The sequence below is a fragment of the Peromyscus eremicus genome, chromosome 17 (assembly GCF_949786415.1).
Source record: "Peromyscus eremicus chromosome 17, PerEre_H2_v1, whole genome shotgun sequence".
Classification (NCBI taxonomy): domain Eukaryota; kingdom Metazoa; phylum Chordata; class Mammalia; order Rodentia; family Cricetidae; genus Peromyscus; species Peromyscus eremicus.
Genome location: NC_081433.1, coordinates 49,536,773 through 49,559,987, shown reverse-complemented (window position 1 = coordinate 49,559,987; position 23,215 = coordinate 49,536,773). Strand labels below are relative to the sequence as shown.

The 23,215-nt window shown below is 42.9% G+C and overlaps 1 protein-coding gene across 4 annotated transcripts in view; it reads left to right on the top strand.

Moving 5' to 3' along the window:
• Positions 1-23,215, top strand: part of Clcn3 (chloride voltage-gated channel 3) — a 93,821-nt gene that overhangs the window by 3,348 nt on the left and 67,258 nt on the right. The window contains exons 1-2 of one of the 4 annotated variants that reach the window (XM_059244964.1): positions 9,219-9,745; positions 21,637-21,812. In XM_059244964.1, coding sequence (XP_059100947.1) covers positions 21,653-21,812 — 160 coding nt within the window. In that variant the 5' untranslated portion in view covers positions 9,219-9,745; positions 21,637-21,652. Of the gene's footprint in view, positions 1-9,218; positions 9,746-21,636; positions 21,813-23,215 lie in introns of those variants that run through there. The other 3 variants (XM_059244967.1, XM_059244965.1, XM_059244968.1) reach the window with 3 other exon arrangements.

Here is a 23,215-nt window from a genome sequence, read left to right as displayed (position 1 = left end):
ACTCTGACAGCTCTTGTTGCTAGGCCTTCAGGCAGACTCCAGGTTGGCTCTTAAGGAGTATGCTATGTTCATGCCTTGGCAACTGGTCTGAGCCAATTTCCTCAACACTGTGGGCCTGTCCTACTACATATCCACCCTTTAATTTTATTACATGGGCACTCAGTGGGAGTTGGAGTTCTTTGCTATGCCTTGTTGACTCCACCTCAGGGGGGCTCAGCAACTGGACTGTGCCTGTCTTAGGTTGTCTTGCCAAACAAGCTCTTACCCATCTTTGACTACCAGCCCTCGAAGAGCATCCATCCATAAGGGAGTCACCCAGGGTGGGGAGTGTCAGACAGTAGCCTTTTGAAGTTCAGAAAGCCAGGCATGCATAAGCTCCTGTGGAGGCCTATGAGTTGGATGTCTAAGAGCCATTAATACCTATAGAGTAGCCTTAGGGGCCACCTGTTATTGTTGGATGTGCTGTAGAACACACTTAAAAAAGGAGCAAGATCAAAAGAACCACCCCTCCAATCAAAACAAAAGTGAAATCCAGGAGGGAATCTAACAGCCTCTTTATATAATGCCAAACCTTTTCAAAAAATAAAGAGTCAAAGGCCATAACCTGTGCTCTTGTCTGATTTAAATTGGAAAATTTCATGTGTTAGCTGTAATGGATAATATAGAAACTTAGCTGACCATGGGCCCTTAATATATTTAGCTAGCTCCTGGCCTGCTAAACTAATGCTCCTCATCTCAAAAGGCATCATACAAAATGAGGAAAACCAAGGCTCCACAAGTCTTCAGCCTTAAGAGGGGCAATAAGAGCAAGAAAAGGGAATATATACATAACCCATCCTGGGTGATTTTCTCCTTGGTGGAAGCAGGCTGATCTAACAGTATACATATTGACACATCTCTTGCTGGGAACCATATTGGCATAGTGTCACTCTGAGGAAAAACACAAGCATACCCTCTCCCATGGATTAGCAGGGGGGCTGTCTGTGGTATTGTATTCCCCCAAATATTGTGCATGCTAATAAACTTATCTGGGGTCAGAGACAGAACAACCACAATATTAAACATAGAAGTTAGGCAGTGGTAGCATACTCCTTTAATCCTAGCATTCCAGAGGCAGAAATCCATGTGTTCAAGGATACAGCCAAGCATGGTGACTCATGCCTTTAATCCCAGAAAGCCAGCCTTTAATCCCAGGGAGTGATGGCAAAAACAGAAAGATATATAAGGCGTGGAGACCAGAAACTAGAAGCATTTGGCTGGTTAAGCATTTTGGCTGGTTAAGCATTCAGACTTCTAGCAGCACAGTTCATTCGGATATGAGGACACAGAGGCTTCCAGTCTGAGGAAACAAGACCAGCTGAGAAGTTGGCCAGGTGAGGTTAGCTGTGGCTTGTTCTGTCTCTCTGACCATCCAGCATTTCACCCCAATACCTGGCTCAGGTTTGATTTTATTAATAAGAACTTTTAAGACTCATGCTACAGCTGTCAGCTGCCATTGGAGGGAGATAGGATCTCTTCATCTCACCAGGGGCAGGGATATGTTCCTTGGCAGAGACATTTAGTGCTTGTAGGCTGGGCTGAGCCCCTTGTAGGGCCTTGAGGGCCAGGTCTGAGACCTGTTGAAAATAGACATTCAAGCCAATCTGTGCCTGGTGCACAGGATGGACATATTCCCCATGCCCTGTGAGCATATCATAGGTCACCTGGACATTAAGTAAGATGTTCGTCTGGGCCTGGGATTCTGCCTGATCCTCATAGGCTGATTTCCAACTGAGAAAGACTGCAGGCTCCAACAGAGCTTTAAGCAAATGGTACCAATCAAAATAAGTTTGTAACTGCATGGACCACTGAGCAAGGATCTGCTGAAAGTAGGGGGAGTCTGGGCCTGACTCATTGGCTGCTTTCCTGATGAGGGAGAGATCAGCGATGGGGGTGGGAATGCAGGGCTGGTCTTAGGCGTTTAGGCCCTCATTGACTGGGAAAGCTTCCGTGGGCCTACGGACTGACGGTGGTACAGGCTGTGAGTGTTGTAAGACATCTGGCACCACAGAAGAGTAGCCACCTCCGGAGGCAGGCTGGTATTGGGTAGATTGCTGCAAGAATACTGTGGTGGAGGGGTAGCTGCCAGCGGTGGTGGTGGAGCAGAGGGGTAACAGCACATGACTGAATGACAGCTGCCTTGTCTGGGACAGATTTGGCGGGACCCAAACTGACAGCTACATTCTCCTTGACAGATTTCGGGAAGCCCCCTATTAACAACTATATTTACCTTGACAGATTTTACAGGACGCAAACTGACAGTTATGTTCTCCTTGACAGATTTCATGGGGCCCAAACTGACAGCTATGTTCTCCTTGATAGATATCTTGGGGTCCAAACTTGTAGCTGAAGTTTTGCCTTGTTTCACCCGGTCTGCAGCTGCTCAGACCCAAGTAAACACACAGAGGCTTATAGTAATTAAAAACTGCTCAGCCATTAGCTCAGGCTTACTACTGACTAGCTCTTACACTTAAACTACCTATTTCTGTTAATCTATATGTCACCACATGTTCTGTGGCTTTACCTGTGTGCCATTACATGCTGCTCCCTGGATGATGGGCTGGTGTCTCCTGACTCAGCCTTCCTCTTCTCAGAATTTTCCTTGTCTGCTTATCCCACCTATACTTCCTGCCTGGCTAATGGCCAATCAGCATTTTATCAACCAATCAGAGCAACACAAATTCACAGCATACAACATCCCACAGCACAAACTGACAGTTATGTTCTCCTTGACAGATTTCTCAGGGCCCAAATTGACAGTTATCTTGGGGCCCAAACTGACTGTCTTATCATTGGATATCGTAGAGATATCTGACAGGAAATTGGCGGGGGTGATGAAAAATTACCCATCTTTTCAACAGGGTGAAAATTTGTATTGGACCCTTATATCCTGTGCTTAGTGGGGGACCTTTGTGGTTTTTTAGGCCATGACTGTATGCCCACACAGTGTCTCTGGACAAGGAACAGCAATCAGAGCTGAGCCTTGGTTCTACCTCCTGGGAGGTCAGTCCTTATGTGGAGGTGCCAGGTAAACTGAAATGGGAAAAAAAAATGTGCATTTCTAATGGGATGGGCAGACAAACATGACAGACAACACAAAAGAAGGAAAGAAGTGGGGGTCCCAATGATTAACTGCCAAAGGGACCAAAAGAACACAACACTGAGGGGCCTTCTCACCGAAACACACCGTCTTGTCAAGCCATGTTTTTGGTGAAAGGAAGGAAGGAAGAAAGGAAGGAGGGAAGGAAGGAAGAAAAGGAAGAAAAGCATACAGAGAGGCAAAATTTAAGTGAGGAAAAAACAATGTCACTCATATTTGGAAATTATGTTCAATATTTTTGGTTACCTTTTTATAAGAAAAGGTGCCTAGATGTGGACTCAGAGTTTCTGTGTATTTCTCTTGATTTTGTATACATTTTGCATTTTTGCCGGGGGTTGCCTTTCATGGGCTGTGCTGCTGCAGGCTACTTTAGGGCTGGTGAGTTGGCTCAGCAAGGAAAAGTACCTTCTGCCACCACTGATGACCTGAAGTCAATCCCAAGTACCTATATGGTGGAAGAAGAGAATGACTCCCACAAGTTTCCCCCTGATATCCACACATGTGCCATATATAACTGATATATAATCAGTTTATATAAGCTATTTATGAAATAAAGAAATTAGCCATTTGCCATACCGTAAACAAATGTTTCTGCTGGTCTCACTAAGACTTTTTCTTTATGGTGTCTTGGACTATGTAGAAAATATTTTAAATTGCATATGATTAGTCCTGTCCATCTGTTTCCTCTCTTGCCATGCAGATTCTCAATCCCCAGTTATCCAAATAACCTAAATTTTATTTGCTTTAATAGCCTTAATCCATCTGAAATTATTTTCTGTAATTACTGTAGGGAAAGGGGGCTGGCTAAAAAAACCCACCCTGACCCTGGAGCCCAGAACTAGGAAAAGATGACTCAGATAAGACCAGTGAAAGAAACATAGTTTGGCTCAAATTAGAGCCATCTCTGCCCCTGGCCATGTGATTTGTGAATCCAACCAATCACAGAGCAGGACTGTAGAATTTGGGGCCCAGGACCAGAGAAAGAAACACATCATGGGTTTGGGACCTGAGCCAAAGAAATGAACCAAGGAAACATGCCCTGACTCTGAAACTAGTGTCAAAATAACATTCTTGGTCCCTAGAATCAGAGTCAGTGAAAGAAATGTGCCCTGGCCTTAGAATTAGTGTTTAAAAACTAAGTAAGGCCAGTGAAAGAAACACAGTTTGGCTCAAATCAGAACCATCTCTGCCCCTGGCCAACTGACATGTGAAACCAACCAATCACAGAGCAGGACAGTAGAACCCTGGGCTCCAAGTCAACCCCTGGTTGACTCCACCCCCAAGACATCTTATGTAAACTGCCCTGCCTGGTCAGTTAAAAAAAAAAAAAGAGCTGTTCTGGCCACCCTGGTAGAGGCAGCTACTCTTCTGGACTCCTCCTTCCCAAATAAATATTTCTCAAAAGAGTTTTGGGTGTGAAGATCTTCATTCACTGGTGTAGAGAAAACCCTTGCTGAGACATCCCTCAGTGGATAGAGCAAGGAGGAGCTGAACAGAAGACCCTCGCTGAGATGTCCCTCAGTGGACAGAGCAAGAAGGAGCTGAAAGAACTGAAAAAGTAACACTTTTCTTTTGAGCCAGAGAACATTGCTACATTTTTGCAATTTCTTAGGCTGGAGAAGCAGAGCTCTGTTAGGCAGTCCCCTTAAGTAGGGGCTGAGCAAAGCTCAGCTGCAGCTGCTTTCCAGGAGAGGAGCAGGATTGCTATATCCTGTAGGGAGACCATCCTCCATCATACCAGGTATAGCTTGACTCCTGAATAGTCAGGATACCCTTCCACGCAGAGATCCTGGCAGCTCCATGCCTGACTTACCTGAACAGTCAGGATACCATTCCTTGCTGAAGTAGTTCCAGGCCTGATTTCCTCAACAGTCAGGATACCCTTCCCTGCTGAAGCAGTTCTAGGCACAACTCTCCTGAGCAGTCAGAAAATTTCCCTTCCAGGGTTGCGCTGCTTCTTTGCAGCTCCAGCCATCAGAGCTGTGCTAAACAGCTCCAGGGCAGAGTTATGCTAAACAGCAAGAGGTGTCCGGGATACCACGCCCTCCAGGGTTGGGCTGCCTCTTTGCAGCTCCAGCCACTAAAGCTGTCCTAAGCATTTATTTCTATGTTTCTCCCTAGTATCTTTTTTGGTCTCTGTCTTGGTCCATCTTCCCTTGGTGTTATGGAATGAATATCTGACAGTGGGCAACTTATAAAGGAAAATTTATTTAGCTAGTCATAACACAGAAACTGCATCACAACATGGAAGAAGAACAGAAATGTAAGTGGGTGCATGGAGACAAAACATGAGACTTGGCCTTGCTTTACAACAACTTGCTATGGAAATAATCCAGCCTTGTGAGAGCATAAAACCCTTCAGAAGGGAAGAGCCTTCTTGAAACAAACATTTATGGAAAGCAATAATATGACCAGCAAGGTGGGTGAGTGGGTAAAAGTAATCACTGCGACTTAATGAGTTTGAGGCTGAGAACCCAGGTGTGGTGGCATGCTTCTGTCATCTCAGCACTCATCCTGCGAGATGGGAGGCAGTGACAGTACAACAGGCTGGAAGCTTTTAGGACAGATGTCCTGAAGTACACAGTGCAGCAGAAACAATAGAAAAGATGCTTAATACTGTTACACAATTCAGTATTAATGTGTTCTTTTTCATTTTATTTTTAAATATTTCATTTAGTTATTTAGTTAGTTGAGGTAGGCTCTCCCTGTCTTGTATTTGAACATTTCTTCCCCACATGCCGGTTCACAAATACCTAACAGCCTCTTCCCAAATAATTGATTCTGAGATTAATATTACTTATAAATGCTCGGGCAATAGCTCAGGCTTGTTACTAGCTAACTCTTACACTTAAATTAACCCATACTTCTATTTATTGTTTGCCACATGGAGTTACCTTTATTAGCATGTCTTGCTTATCTCCTGCTCCCTCTGCATCTGGCTGGTGATGCCTGACTCTTCTCCTTCCCATCATCCTTAGTTTGGTCACCCTGTCTATACTTCCTGCCTGGCTACTGGCCAGTCATCATTTTACTAAACTAATTCGAGTGACAAATCTTTACAAGGTACAAGAGAATTATTCCATAGCACTGTCTATCCTTGGTTGACCTAGAATTCACTATATTCACTATACATAGACCAGGCTGCCCTGAAACCTGTAGCAATCCTCTTGTCTCTGCTTCCCAAGTGCTTAGGTCATAGGTACATACCATCATGTACCATAGAAATACTGAGCCTTTAGTAGCACAAAATGTGAAAATCATTTTATATCTGTCTTGAAAATGTTGTTGACATACAAGGCAGAATTATATGAAACTGGAAAATTATTTGCTACTCACAGGCCTCATAAGTAACCAAGCATGCAAAGCTGCTCAAGATAACTTGACTCATGTTAGGGATAAAAGACAAAGGACAGAAAAAGGCCATTTGTGACTACTTCCCTGATACTGCTTGTATCTGCCTGCCTGGCCTATCTAGAGGATGACATTTCCTTTAGAACTCTAATATATTCCCAGCACTGGGGATTACAGACATGCATCACAATGCCTGGGCAAGGAGAGTCTATAGCAGGAGAAAAGGAAGAATCTAGAGGAATCAGATATGCTTCCCAGTGCTCTTTTTGGCCTCTTTTGCCAGATTTTTAGAAAACACAACCTGTCACTCTCAAAGCAGGAAAACTAACAATGGGAAAGCCTTGGCCATTTCACAAGTCATGGGCACTATTACTTTATCTTTCTTTTGGCCAAGGTACCAGCAAGACTAGTGAACAGGTTGTACTACATGTGGTGGAAATCATTTTTACTGTGAGTTCATCTTTTCCTTTCCTAGAGGCCCAAACCAACTAGATGGCTGGTAAGGGAAGGGAAAAGCCAATCTGAATATTAATAAGGTTTGGTTATTACTGCTTAAGCACAGTCCTAACAACAGCAAAACCCAGTTTCAAGAGAAACTGACCTCATGCGGACAACTTACTGCTCTGTGTCTCCAAATCCTTCCAGTATACTAGCATGGATACTAAGGCCTTATGCTGTAAAGGGCTGAATTAAGTATTCCACAGCAGGCAGGCTATTCAGTCCCCCAAAAGACATCCATGTTTGTCTAAGCCCTAGAATTAGTCAATAAATTAGGTTAGAGGAGGACTCTACCTATCATTGAAGGCTTTGAAGATGGAGGAGTAAATGAGCCAAGAAACTCAAGTGATTTCTAATAACTACAAAAAGCACTAAGGTTGACTCTTCCCTAGGGTCTCTAGAAGAAAACAACCTAGCCAACCTTGATTTTAAACAGTGAGACCTGGGTCAGATTTTATCCTCTAGAACTCTTATATAATACACCTACCTGCACAACAGGAGGGTACTAGCACACACTCCCACTAAAGGTCTAGGAAGATTGGAAAGTCTATAAAAACTCCTTATTGGGAATTACCGCTGCTCTAAGAAGATCATTCACGCTGCAAGTATCCATGTCACAGCACTTACCCTCCATTGTGCCAGGGATGGCCTTCCCTTTCCACTCAAGTCTATGAAAGAAGAGATTTAATGACAAAAATCTCAGAGGAATCACTAAGAAAGTGATTTTTAGGTGTAACCTATTGTTTGGTGACAATGCTACCACACAGCTCATTGTTTAAATATATTGTCCAATGCGGTACTTCTCACTGAGCCTCACACTTTTAAGGATTGCATACAGAAAGGCTTAAGTCCAACCTGGAAACAGTTAAAATAATTTCTGTGAGGACTAGTGTGGTTGAACGTATGCCAGAAATCAAGTACTTTATTTTGTCAACCTGGAGGTAGAATGCAGTGCTTCCGGTATGCCAATGAAGCCCTCCCCCGACAAAGTTTCAAATAAACCTTCTCATAAGTTAGTGTATAACGTATTACAGAAAAGCAAATGTACAAGTAGAATTTTCTTGTCTACTTAAAAGAGTAATCTTCCATGAAAGAAAACAGTACAGGAGGATTATGCCATATTTATAGAAAACACATGATTGATTGGATGGCTATGAGTAGTCTAATAAAAATCTAGATGCTTCCCCCCAAAATAACTAGGCTACATGCCTGCAGTGAAAGCCCAAGTCACACCTAATATTTAGAAGCAGTAAATATGAGGACACTGATTTTCCTAACATACCAAACACACGAGATACTCAACCATCACACGTCTTAATTCTGCCACCCAGTGGCGACACCCATATTGCTCCCACAGATCCCGCTCAGTTACAAACTCTGCATCTTTTTGTTCACTAGGCTGTTGGGCAAGATCTGGCAAAGGCCAGGCGTTTATGCATCTTCCTGCTTGAGTCACAGTACAGCTCCTTGAGCAAAGGGAACAGGTTTCCTCTGTATTGTGACACACGACAGGAACCTAATATGTAAGACCAAGAGGTACCTTAAGATTCTTCCAAGAATTACTTTTTTTTTTTTTTTTTTGAAATGCGTGAGTCTAAATTTGGATTTATAAGGATTTTCCCCCTTTTGTATTTTTGTTCAGCGTATATCGTGCGACGGTGTGTAAGGCTAGGTGACACGGTGGCACACACCACCGCAGGTCCCGCAGCATTTGGCGCGGGGTCACACGGGGGTTTCAGCCTGCCAAGGCTTCTCTCGGTCCGGGCAGGGCCGAGTGGAAGGAAGCCAGGCTTCGCCACGATGCCGGGGACCGTTCGCTTCCGAAAGCGCCTTCTCCACCGGGGGCTGCCGGCGGGGCCAAAGCGAAGACGTGAGTGACGTGAACAACCTGCACAACCAGACGTCCTCTGCGGCCGCCCCAAGCGGGTACCCAGGCTCGCCCAGGGGGGAGGTCTTCTCGTGGCCACGCCCAGGAGGGGGGTGTCTTCTCGCGGCCACGCCCAGGAGGGGGGGGTCTTCTCGCGGCCACGCCCAGCGGGTCTTCTCGCGGCCACGCCCATCTCAGCCTCCGTTCCATCCCGACCAATAGGCGCCGACGCGCCGACGTGCCTCCCAGGGCGGCCGTGGGAGGAAGTGCTGGGACGGCCGGACGCCGAACGGCCGTTCACGGCAGCGCGGTGACGTCACGCGCGCGCGCGCGCGAGCGAGCGAGCGAGCGACGCACCTGTCCGGGCTCCGACTCTCCTGCCGCTTCCCCTCCAGTTCAGCCGGGTCAGGGCCGGTCGGGTCCGGATCGCAGAGCCTCCTTTGCTCAGTGCGGGCGCGCTCCGGGCGGGCCGGCTGTCTGGAGGAGGAGGAGGAGGAGGCTGGAGTGGGCGGAGGTCTGGCGGAGCCCCGCGGCTGCTGTCCTCCCCGACGTGGAGCGCCGCCGAGGCAGTTGTCGTCCTGCTCCGGAGCGCAGTGAGCTAGGCTGGAGACTCAAGTCCCGGCAGAGGCAGGTTGGGCTCGAGGGCCCCGCTAGAGCCGGAGGATTGAACTGCAACCCCCCGAAACCAGCCTCCGCCAGTCCCACCTGGCTTGCATTTACGTCACCTCCCCTCCTAGCCCGGGGAGCAGGGAAGTCCGCCGGGCTGGGCACCCGGCAGCCGTGTCCCGGTGAAGCTCCCGGGGCGGCTGGCGCGCGATCTCAAGCAGATGCGGGGTCCGCCGGCAGCGCAGCCAGCAGCCGCCCGACTTGCTATGCCTCTGCGCTGCGAGGTGAGTCGCCAGCAGGCAGGTGTCACGCCTCGGCCAGGTTCTGGCGTCCCCGTCTCTTTGCACAGTGTGGTACCTACCTACCTGGTGTCCAGCCCATTAAAATCGCCCCCATTTCCTCCAGGAACCATCGAAGGACCTGTAAGAATTGGAACTAGGTGCCAGGACAGGATTAATCTTGAACTTACAGAGTTTGCCCAAATTTAGTTTTTCTATCTTTAGACTTACGTACATCAAATCGTGTGTGTGTGTGTAAATATTTGCGTGTTGGTAGTAAACTTGTTGGACCAGAAGTTGCTTTGGAGAGCTTCTCTTACGGTATGCTTTATTTAAAGTATGGCGTTTTAAAATTAGAGCACAAGGAAGTTCATTACATATTCATCAGGTGTATTCTAATTCTAGGCCCAGATTTCTATTTCCTTTGGAAACAATGACTGTTTATGACAGTTGGACCAATGGTGACCATGCCTTTTAATAGCTCTCTCTGTGTGAGTGTGTGTATAGAATTCAAAAATTCAGTTCTGCAAACTTTTTTGAGCACATGTATTCAGAGTTCCTGCAGGACCACTGTAGCTTATAATATAATTGACACTTTGTAGATGTACTTTTCGCCCGTGAGAAATTTCGATGATTATTTTCTTTGGATCAGTTTTACATGCCTTTGTTACTAAAAAACAGGATTTCAGTTCAGGAGTATAAAGAGGAAGTCCAATGCTTATGTGTATGTTGTTAACCAGTCTTGAAAGGTGCTGCTGCTTCTGCTCTCCTATCTTGTATGGCTTTAAAATCAGGTGTATGACTATGAGTATTTTCTCAAATTGAATAAGCTTATAAATGTTTATATGGTGTTGGCAGAATTTGTTACAGATAGCTTTCAACCCCCACCCCTTCCTCTCCCTCAGCTACTTCAAAGACTTTGACTGGCAGCTCCAATTATTTTAAGAAGTCAGCATGAATAACTTAGTCATTGCTTGGAAATAATGCTGTCTTATGTACTTCATGAAGCCTTTAAGGAATCAACAACCTGGTTTTGAATATATATCGTTCAGAAGAACAGATTTGTTAAGGTTTTGGGTTTGCAGTAGAAAAATGGTAATTGTCCAGGTCATGTTGGTGATAGGCTTTCTGTTTCCTGTTGTGACATGTTGGTAATAATTTTCAGACCTCTCAGGAAGCCAGATTTGATCTCTGTGGTGGGTCATATATCAAAGCTGTATCCTGTGGGGTTTGACCACAATCGCTGCTTTGTGTAATTTGTAACTTGCTTTGTAGTCAAAACTGTCAGAAGACACCACCTATATATATGATATAATGCACATAACTGAGGACCTTCTGTAGTTTAGGGTCTGTGTGTCACACACACACACACACACACACACACACACACACACCCCACTCAAGTTTTCACCAATCACACAAAGTAGATGCATTCACTGTATCCATTCAATAGGTGTGGAAATTTGAGAAAGCATTTAGTTATCATTCCTAAGGCCCCACAGCAGTGTGTCAGAACTGAGACCGAAGCTGGGCAGTGTCGCTCCAGAGCTCATGCTTTGATCCTCAGTGGCTGCAGTGTCCTGCAAGCTCTACCAGGTGACACTCGACAGAGGAAGGCGGTGTGAGAGACATGGCACCGCAGGTCCATTCATTTATAATTTATAAAAGGGATGGAGAATCGCAGAAACTCTAATGTGTTGTTTTTAAAAAGAAAAGCATCCAGTCCTACCACTTCAATAAACTTGTATGTCAGTCTTCATGTGCACATTCTTATTTGTTTATAAGCCTTGCAGCTACAGTTCCATTTGATTCCTAAAGATAAGTGTTCCTCAGTTAAGAATAGAGTGAAGGAAGACCCCCCACCGCCTCACACATTGCTGGAACTGGGAAATTTGCCCCAGCTGGGAGGGAACCAAGTAAACCAGTTCTCCCCATTCTTAGGAGAGTGGTGGAAGTCGTGAAAACTGGTTTTAAAGCCTCAGCCTTCCATAGCAGCTTCTAAATTGGATTATTGGTTTTTTTTCCCCCTTCTTATTATGAGCCTTAATTTGTGGATTTTTTTCCCCTGCTGCCTTTTAAAAATTCTGCAGTGCTTAATTTTCCCTTTTCTCGATGCTTGTTTGCTTTAATTTTCAAATTGTACTTATGTGTATATATTTGAGGTACAAAGTGGTACTTTGATAAAAGTGTGCAATGTGGAAACATTAAGTCATACCCACATAGATCAGCTTGTCTTTCTCGTATGTAGTAGAAACACTTGTGTTTGAGGTAGCAGTTTAAAGGCATGCAGCTCGTCATGTGTAGCTCTGCTCACTGCACTGTACAGTAGGTCACTAATTGCCTAGGTAGCTGAACCTTGTACCCTTTGACCAGCCCCGCCCCCACTTCCAGCCTTCCAGCCTTCCAGCCCTTGAGAACTGCCATTTCTTTTTTCTTTCCTTCTTTCTTTTTTAATAATTGATTTGATTTATTTTTATTGTATGTGCATTGGTGTTTTGCCTGTGTATGTCTGTGTGAGGGTCCCCTGGAACTGGAATTACAGACAGTTGTGAGCTGCCCTGTGGGTGCTGGGAATTGAACCCAGGTCCTCTGGAAGAGTAGTCAGTGCTCTTAACGGCTAAGCCATCTTTCCAGCCCTGAGAACCGCCATTTCTACTCTTCTTTTCCACATATAAGTGAGATCATGCAGTGTTTTTCTGTGCTTGTTTACTATATCTGTTGATAGACACTTAGTATTTAACTTAAAATAATTTATAACTTTAAGAAATATTCTTCAGGGAGCTAATTATTTGGGTTTTTTTTTAAACTAAAATATATAAGGTGCAATTTTGACATGCTAGGTAAACAGTAAAGATGATTAAAAAATACCAAGTAATGTTACTTTTGGGAGAAACTAGTTAGATTATTGTCTTATCTTGGAATGTGATAAATTCTATCTTCATAACCCAGTGGATCCAATCAGTAACCCCCTCCTCAATTTATTCTTGCTCTTTTGTCCCCCACCCGTTACAACAAATCCTACTGTGTTTTTAAAACTTTTTAGCTTTATAAAAATTTATTTCTATAATTTATGAATATGGGTGCTTTGCATGTACATCTGCATCGGATTCCATTATAGGTCAGACAGTTGTGAGCCGCCATGTGAGTGTTGGGAATTGAACTCAGGACCTCTAGAAGAACAGCTAGTATTCATAACTGCTGAGCCATCTGTCCAGCCCCGTGTGTGTGTGTGTGTGTGTGTGTGTGTTTTACTGTGATGTCTTACACTGCTCTTAGAAGTAGGTGGACTCTAATAATATACTGAAACTTGACTTATACAGAATAACATTTTTGCATTTTTGTTATAAAAAAGGAGTAGTTAGAATTTTGTTTATTTTTCTGATAGAAATCAGTAACCATAATGCAGCCTTTAGATGTTTGCTGTGCCTGTATCTGCCGTAAGTTACTGTATTTGAAAGAAGATAAATATTCCATTTTTATCTTTGTTTTAGAGAAGGTATATAGGACTAGCTGGCCCACAACTCACTGTATAGAGCAGGCTGGTCTCAGATTCACAGAGATCTGCCTGCTTCTGCCTCCTGAGTGCTGGCATTAAATTCATGTACCACCACACCTGACTAAGAAAAATAATTATATAAAAATAATTTGAGAGGTTACTTTTACTTTGGGTACTTATTTTAAATTGAACCCTACCCAATGCTGATATTCTCAATAGATTACATTGAATTTCTGTTGTATAGTGAGCTTTCTGATTATTTTAGACCTGAATTTCCCACAAAAGATTGCATATTTGTATGTATGTGTGTATTATATATAAAATATGTATAAGTACACAAAATTATATATATGTATAGGAAAAATTGTAATATATATTATACATACATACATACATACATAAACACACACATATGTATGCATTACAATTTTAAATCTTTTACATTTTCTTAAGAAGAGGGGCTCCAGATAGAGGAGAGAAAATGAAATGGGGCCTCAGAACAACTAAACTTCATTATATAAATAGATGAAACTATCAAACTAATAAAATTAGAAAACGATTACTTATTAGAATAGTTCTGAGTTAATTCAAATTATTAAATTTCTTCTGATGTATATACATTTTAATTGTACTTTAGTGTATAAATGTCACCTTCAGTGATTCTTCAGTTTGATGTGTTTCAAACTGTTTACTAAATAATGTGTTTTACATCTAATTTCCACTTTCTATTGACTTGGAAGTAAAGGTTAATTATTTTGCTTATTAATAACTAATATTGATTAATAATTAGTTTCGCTTCATTTCAGTTTGTTATGTCTTCCCCACTTTGCTTTGTAATCACTTGATAGAAAAAGGAGAAAAGATTTTCCCCTCAGTGTGAAATCAGATGGAAAAAATGCGGTGTGTCCTCCCGGAGGAGATCCCAGTGGATCTGCTGCCTGGTGTCCAGGTTTCTGTTCAGATGTCCTGGGTTGGTGACCTGTGAACATGTCTGCCTACTCCTCTCTCTGTTCTTCAGCATCCTCCTTTCACTGACCTTCCTACTTCTAGGAGTGAAATCTTTTCAGTGTGGAGAAAGAAACACAAACTTTAGAGCTCTGGCTTCATTTCCTCCCAGTTCTCAATATTTCCAGATTTATTGATCTTTCTTCTGTGTGACACCTTAAAAGGCATTCTTTCCTGTTGTTGATTTTTTTTTTACTCTTTTTTGGGGGGAACTTACCACCCAGCTCCCAAATAATTCCCACAGAGGCTTATTCTTACTTATTAATGCCGGCCTTAGCTTGGCTTATTTCTTGCCAGCGTTCCTTAACTTATTCCATCTACCTTTTGCCGCTGGGCTTTTTCCATTCTTTTATTTCTGTAAATCTTACTCTTACTCCATGGCTTGCTGTGTAGCTGGATGGCTGGCCCCTAGAGTCTTCCTCCTTCTCTGGCTCCTAGCTCCCCTTCTCCCAGATTTCCCCTCTATATATTCTCTCTGCCTGCCAGCCCTGTTTATCCTTTCTCCTGCCTTGCTATTGGCCGTTCAGTTCTCTATTAGACCATCGGGTGTTTTACACAGGCACAGTAACACAGCTTCACAGAATTAAACAAATGTAATGTAGGGGACCAGCCCTCACCATTATTTACCCCAGGAACTCTTGAGGAATGAGGGATAAGAGACTTAGTTAGAAATAGAAGTGAGAGAAACAGAGAGAAAACACAGAATAGCCTCGGGTGGGCCTGGATCCTTATCCACCGGCCCAGAACTTTATTCCAAAGGTCTGTTTATAACAATGCCAGGGGGTGGAGCAAAAGACCTCCCCCTTGCTAGTTAGACTCTTACAAACACCTGATACCCAGGCCTGTGGTCCAGTCAACCTCTTATGCAGTCCTGCTGGGTACAGACACTAGGAAACTATTGGGGGATTTATTAAGGCAACTCCACGTAGTTAAAAAGGAGGTTTATTTTGGGGTAACTTACAGCCAGTAAAGGGGTTGGTTACAGGATCCGGGAGAAGTGAAGTGTGGTGTTCTCTGGAGAACTCTGCTTGGTCTACCATCCAGCATCCAGGATCACCAGGAACCAAGAGAGCTGGCACATCCGGATCTTGGGTCTTAAGGGCTCCCATCTTGGCCCTGCCTGAGGGGCAGGTCATAGGTAGGCGTGGCAGTTACCAGAAGCCTCATTAGGGGTAGTACTTCCAGGTCAAAGCTGGAACAGCTACCCACTACAGGAAACCTAGTGGGCTACAACAGTAACAAACAAAAGTAACACACCTTAAAATAATATTCTACTACACTTTCCAGTTTTTACTATGGTTTAAAATTCTTTATTGTGGCTAATATGTTCTGTGCTGGGATTGAGCTCAGGGCCTGGACTGTGCTAGACTCTGCCCTGAATTTCACCCACAAGTGGATTTATAATTTGGTATTGAAGTAGCAGCAGAACTTTTTCCAAGTGTTGTCCCCGTGTTCAGGTTTTCCTTGGTGCTGCCCTGCTTACCTGGCTGTTACTCACTCTTCTCAGAAGCCAACGTGGTATGGTGGCATTGCTCCACCCTTTGTGCTGCCATTGAGTCAGGCACGCTCGTTCCCTCGTGGTCGGGTGGTTTCTCGTTGCAGCTCTTCTGTAGCCTGTCATGAGCTCCGTCAGTGTCTTCTGCACTGGGTCAGCATCTCTACACGTACTCTTTAAGAAAAAGATTTTATTTATGTGCACATTTGTCTGTGTGAGGGTGTCGGATCCCTTGGAACTGGAGTACACATAGTTATGAGCTGCCATGTGGGTGCTGGGAATTGAACCTGGGTCCTCTGGAAGAGCATCTCTCCAGCCCCCTCTACGTGTATTCTAAGGTTCTGGTACCATAGACTGTTACAAGTGTTGCATGGTGTGGAAGACTCATTCCTTGACAGAATAAATTTGAGAAACATTTCATAGATTTTGTTTATCAAGTAAATGTTCATATAGGTTTTCCCAAGAACTTTTTAAAAACACTGTTAGCTAATACAGGATATATTGTATGGTAGATTTTCCAAACATACTGACCATCAAGCCTTTCCCACAACTAGAAGTTCATATGCCTACCTATAAATGCTTTCTCTTGTCTCAGCTTGGTGGTTCAGTTCATGCCACTTTTTTCCTCAGGTAACCAAAGGCCCCCCACCCCCATCCTACTTACTTTTTTTGACAAGACTATCGAGAGAGAGAGAGAGAGAGAGAGAGAGAGAGAGAGAGAGAGAGAGAGAGAGAGAGAGAAAGAGGAGAGAGGAGGGAGGGAGGGAGGGGGAGGGGAGGGGAGGAGAGAGGAGGGGAGGGGGCGGGGAGAGGAGGGGGGAGGGGGGAGAGAGAAGAGAGGAGAGAGGAGAGAGGAGAGAGGAGAGAGGTGTGGTGGGGGGAGGAGAGTGTCTTATTTAGGGTTTCTATTGATGAGAAGAGACACTATGACCATTGAAACTCTTATAAAGGAAAACACTTAATTGGGGTGGCCTACAGTTCAGAAGTTCTATCGATTATCATCATGGTGGGACCTGGTGGCACACAGGCAGACATCATGCTGGAAAGGCAGCTGAGAGTTCTACATCTTGTGCAGGCAGCAGGAAGTGGTCTAAGATAATAGGCAGTGTGTTGAGCATAGAAGACCTCATAGCCTGCCCCATAGTGACACACTTCCTCCAACAAGACCACACCTCCTAATAGTGCCATTCCCTATGAGCTTATGGGGGCCAATTACAATCAAACTACCACAGGGAGCTTCATGTCATCTACCATGGTGAGATGTAGTCTTTTTCTCTGAGTTCTGTTAAGTTGTGCTGTTGGTTGGGTTCTGCTTTTTACTATAGGAATACAGGTCAGCTATATAAGAAAATTCTATATCTCCTTGTGAAGATAGTATTTACTGTATGCTGAATTTTACTAAACTCTCTGAGGCCTGTAAAAATATGGTATACAGTAAAATTGCATTTATAGTTATATCAACTTCTGATACTTTTTAGCTGTTCTATAAATATTTGTGATTAAATGGCTATTTTGAAATCAATAAAATAATTCACATTTTAATGTGAGACCTAGTATAAACATAAAAGTTTTTTGTTTTTGAAATTTTTGTATACATATTATATATAAAATATATAGTAAAATATAATCATACCTATCCTCATTTAACCCTTCTGACACCCTCCACGTCCCTTCCAATGTTCCTCCCAACCTCATGTCTGTCTGTCTTCTTTTTTTTTACTCCCATTTGGTTGGTTGATGGATCTGTCTGTCTGTCTGTCTATCTGTCTGTCTGTCTTATCTGTCTGATTTATCTCTGTCTCTCCCTGAGTCCACTTAGTGTTGCCCATATGTGTGTGGTGAGGGGCCATCTCCTGGAGTATGGCACAAATCTACCAGTGGCTACATCCTCTCAAAATGGTTCTCTTTCTCCCAGCAACTATTCACACCTACTGCCCACAGTTCCTTAGTGAGGGAGGAGGCCTGGAGATCATCTATCTCATCTATACTGGGTAGATTTTGGCTTCTGTGATCTCGTACAGGTCATATGCAAGTAATCACAGCTCCTGTGAGTTCATGAGTGTGCTAGCATGTCTTATAGAGAAGAAAGCATTTCCTCGCACTCCTCCCCATCCTCCAGCTCTTAAATTATTTCTGCCTCATCTTTGATGTTTCCTTGGTGGTGTGGTGTGGTGTGTGTGTGTGTGTGTGTGTGTGTGTGTGTGTGTGTGTTTAATGTAGCTGTCCAGTTGAGGGCTAAGTACTCAGTCCCCCATCCCAGCACTCAGTTTTGCCTGTCTCCATTGATTGCTGCCCCCTGCAAGAAGAAGCATGTGTGGCTATAAACGTAAATGTCTTGAAGGCCATTTGACAGCACAACTGTCAAAATAAGAATAGCAGGTTCTGCCCTTGGGCCTTTGACTTCCCTGGAAGGACTCAATACCAGATAGGAGATTTCCTCTGTCAGAGGAGGTCCCAGATCTAATCAGAAAGTGCTTGGTTAGCCCTCAAAAGTCATACCATTGCCAGTGCACACCTTTAATCCCAGGACTCCAGGAGGCAGAGGCAGGTGGATCTCTGATGTTTGAGGCCAGCCTGGGCTACAGATTGAGTTCCAGGACAGCCAGGACTACACAGAGAAACCCTGTCTCAAGAAGAAAAAAAAATCATACCACTGTTGCACTAGTGGGCACGTTTGCCTGGCAGGTTGGTTTTGCAGCGGGAGGGGTCCAGTGCTGGGTGAGACCATGGATGTCTTCTCTGCCTCAGTAACTTTCTTAGCACCTTCCAGCACTGTGAAAGCTAATTACCAGGGGGGCAGTTTCCCGGTCAGATTGGGATTCAGAGAATATGCTGTCTTCAGCAGTAGGATCTCGTAGTCATGTTGGGTAACCAAGGGCAGTTGGCAGTAGCCTGTGTCCTGGAGCCCTGGGGCCTCTCTGACCAGGAAGTGGTGGAAAGGTAGTCCATGTCTTGCTAGTAAAGCTTTAGAAAAGATGTAGATGGACTGTGTCTTCCCTCCAGGTGGCTAGGCTTTCCACCATCGTTCCTCTGGAGACTTTTGGTCCTTTCTGGTTGCTGACACAGAGTTTTCATGTGCTGCTTTCTCCACACTGTGACCTACTTCCTCTCTGTTTAACTTAGCAGTCAGACACGTAGCTGACTGACACACCTTTGGAGCTTAGCCATTACCTTCAGCTCTGCCCAGATACCTTTCTAGGAGAAACAAAAGTTGACTGAGAACCATAAAGCTCCCTTAAGTTACTTGCTTGAGGGGTCTTTGGGAAATAGGTCTAGCAAGTATTTATATGTTTTAACAATGAAAGTAATATTTATAGAAGAAAACTGATGAATTGAACTTCATCAAAATTAAATATTTTTGTTATGTGGTAGACCATCCTGGGCTACAGAATGAGACTATCTTACAAAAAAACCCAAACAGTACTCAAATTGAGTACCTAATATATATGCTGCATACTTTGCTAACGATTGGCTGTGTAATGAAAAACAAAAATAGAACAATTCTAGGCCTCAAGATACATTCTAGATTAGAAGATCAGTAAATAGATTAGAAGATCAGTAAATGAATAAAGTCTCATAAAGCTGTGGTCAGTGCTATACAATGGGAGCTGTAAGAACTAATAGGAAAATTTGATATAGGCAAAACTTGACTCAGGTACTAGGGTAGACTTTTATGTTTTTGTTTTTGTTTTTTTGTTTTTTTTTTAAAAAAAAAAACTACCTGCATGGCTTTGGTTAAGTTATTTAAACGTTTTGTGTCTCAGATTTCTCCTCTGTTAAGTGGAGAGAATCTTAGCTCCCAAACCTTATTATTGGCTCATATTTAACACATGTCCTTTTGGAAAGTGTCATGAGAGTGCTAGAGAGATGTGTTTACCAACTAGAGGAGTACTTCTGTTTGCTAGTTGTTGATGTTTTGAGACAGTATAAGTTCCTGAGGTTGGCTTTGAATTCTGGATAATCCTGCTTCAGGTTCCTGAGTAGCTGAGGCTACAAGAATGTGCCAGATGCCTAGCTAATTAATGGATATTTGATGTGAGATCTGAAGAATGAGTAGCAAAGTTAGATGAAAAGGAGAGGGTGTGTTCCAGATCAAAGGCCTACTGAAGGCCAGGAGGCAGGGAAGGCCCGGCTGGGACTGAGAGAGCAAGCTCAGTGGTTAGAGTCTCAAAGAAGTTCTCACTGCAAGTGAATCTGGGACCTAGGCTGGGACTGCCAACCTGGGGCTTTTCTGCTTTGTTAAGAAGTGTGACAATAATTAAAGTATTTTAATACTCGGAGTAGGGAGAGATTACTAGGCAGCCTTTTTTTTTTTTATGGCTGGCTGCAGTACAAAGGTCAAGATCAAGTTAGAGGCAGACAAGGTGCTTGTGCGGAGGTCATTAGAAATTTATTACAGCACACTAGACTTGATCTCTGGGAGTCTGGTCTTCATAACTGTAGGAAATATGCTTGCAAGCTACCACCCTCTACTATACAAACTTGTTAAGTAATACATTAACACTCTTAGTATATTACAATAGGGCATTTTGGGTAGAGGAAATAATAAAACATTTATAAAGTTGCAGAACAGCAAATATGTCTTTGTCATTTATTTCAAAGTTTGCTTTTTTCAAGGCCAGCCTGCTGTCGTTCAAAGGGTGTGTATGTGTTGAAAACTGAACACATTTCTCTTTGAGCTCAGCTGAGCAGGAAGCTTGGTATTTATTGCTTGTGTTCTGTTCGAGTCATTGCTAGGTGCTGAGAATAGAGATGAGCACCTTTTTTGAAGGAATCTTTAAGGGAATTATATCGTCATTTAGTTTTAAAAAGATAGCTATTGTTTAGTAGTGTTTGATTTTCTAAAACAGAAGTGTAGTTTCTGAATGCCTTTGTTAAGACACTGTTACGCTTGTTTTTCATGCGCAGAAAGAAAAGTACCAAGGAGGCGCGATTGCCTAAGAAGGGAGCTTTGATTCCTTCATGTTCTGTTTGTACCTGCTGCGACTTTCTGATCAGCCTGGCTTTACAAGCCTTTCTAGTTTGGCTGCTTCTATGGTTGTTGAGTCCAATGCATGTCAACATACTTATAAATCCGCATCTTGATAGTGAGCACGGGAGTAGATGTATTACAAAAATGAGCCGGGCGGTGGTGGCGCACACCTTTAATCCCAGCACTCGGGAGGCAGTGGCAGGCAGATATCTGTGAGTTCGAGGCCAGCCTGGTCTACAGAGTGAGTTCCAGGACAGCCAGAAGCTGTTACACAGAGAAATCCTGTCTCAGGAAAAAAAAAAGTATGAGTAATATTTTTGGTATATAAAGAATGAAAACAATAATTTAGTTTTAGCTGTTTTGAAAAAATGAAAAATTTTAATTATTTTCAGTTTTTCTTTGGTTAGTGTTTGACTCTGGGCTCCAAATATGTGAATATTTCAAGTTAATTTAAAAAATTTTAAGTTAGAATGTTAATTTTAAAAGTTAGGTAACACTTGTCTGAGGTAAAATCCAGTGGACTTGGAATTTCAGCCATTGGGTGCCTTCCCTGTGGGCCTGTTCCCTGCATAGCCCTGTCCAGTCCGTGCATACCCGAGTGATTGATTGCATACTGTGGTTCTTCCCCATCCTGTGCAGGAAGCTGCACACTGTAAGCCAGCTCTGTGCTTGATACATTGAAACTTAGAGGATCTGAAGATTGTTTAACAGTACTGCTTGAAGGAGTTTTCCTTTCTTTTTGACAGCAGCATAGTGAGAAGAATTGAACCATCCCTCACCACTTAGCATAAGAGAGGGAGCCATTGTTAGGTCGGATGAACTTAGTATTTTTTCCTACAAAGATCACAGCTTTCCTTTTGCGATGTTAGAGTCCATGCTTTTTGTTCAGTGTTGGGAAAATGTTGAAGCCATTTTCCCCTTTTTTCCAGATAACCCGACAGCTCCATGGAGTCTGAGCAGCTGTTCCATAGAGGCTACTATAGAAACAGCTACAACAGCATAACAAGCGCGAGTAGCGATGAGGAGCTCCTAGACGGGGCAGGTGCTATTATGGACTTTCAGACTTCTGAGGATGACAATTTGTTAGACGGTGACACAGCAGTCGGTAAGTGCAGCATGACAGCTGAGAACTGTGGTCATGAATATCTGCCCGTAAATATACTTTGATTTTGATTTTTTTTTTTGAGACTAACATTTGGGGTAACTTTTTAAAGCCAAGGTAGATTCACAGAACTTAAACTTAACCATTGGAAAGTATACATCTCAGTGGCCTTATTCATAGTATTATCCTAAAATATTTTTAGGACCTCCAAAGTCTCCAACATTGAAATAAACTTTTAATTTTAAATTTAAGTATAATTCAGAGAGGTATGCAGTCATTGCATGGTGCTCGTGAAAACTGATGAATGTCTGCAAAATAAACAAGTTATATAATTTCCCTTTAGTTAAGAAACAAAGCATTACCTAGAATCCTTTCTCCTTACCTTAAAAGATAACTATTATTTGATTTCCATTTAGATTGGTTTAGTGGCTATTTGCATTTTATGTAAGTGGGGGCATAATGTGTTAGCTCTTCTCTCTAGTTTTTTTAATTGTGTTGTTGCATATGGCAGTGATTATTTCCATTGCTGTGTAGTTTTCCATGTGTACATACTCTGCAGTGTTGGTATTCTATATATTTCATTGTAGATTTTAGCCATTGTTATTAGTACTGCTAAAATATGTAAGTGCATGTGTTTTAGTGAAGTAATCTAACTCATCATGAGTTATACTTAGTGTGGAATGCTTAAATCTAGAGTATGCATGCGTCAGCATCATCAGGTGCTATCTGAAATACTCCAGCATTGTGGTATGCTTATCTCTGTCTGTTGTGTGTGAAAATTTAATTGTACATCTTTACCCAAACCAAATACCAAAGGATGATTAGTTTTAAACATCTTAACTGTTCTGTGTATGCAGAAGTCTCTCATTTTGCGTTTGTATTTGATGACTTGGGAGTTGAAATGCATTTATAGATGTTGACTTGGCTTTTTAGGTTGCCTCCAGAAGTGCCAGATCAATCTGTTTATTTTATAGAAGCCTGTTATATATTATGATTTGTCAGATACATTTATTGGAAATGTTTTGTCTTACTCTGAAGTGTGTCTTTTCATTTTCTTAGTAGGATCTTCTGGGGAAGTCATTGATTCTAATGAAATCTAGTTAGTATTTTTCTTTGTTGTTCTTACTTTCTGTGTTCTTATTAATTGTTCTTCTTAACTGAGTCTGATGGTACACACATGTAATCTCAGATATTGAGCGAGGATAGAGACTTGGAGGCTAGCCTGATTTACATAGCCAAACTGTTACTTAAAAATAAAGATTTCAGATACTTCAGGGGATCAAAGATAGTATTCTGTTTTCTTCTTGTGTCATTCACATTTAGTTCTAGAATCTGCTTGCATCTAATTGTGTGTAATGTGAGTAAGAATTCAAATTTGTTTTTTCCCATATCCATAACTGCTTGGT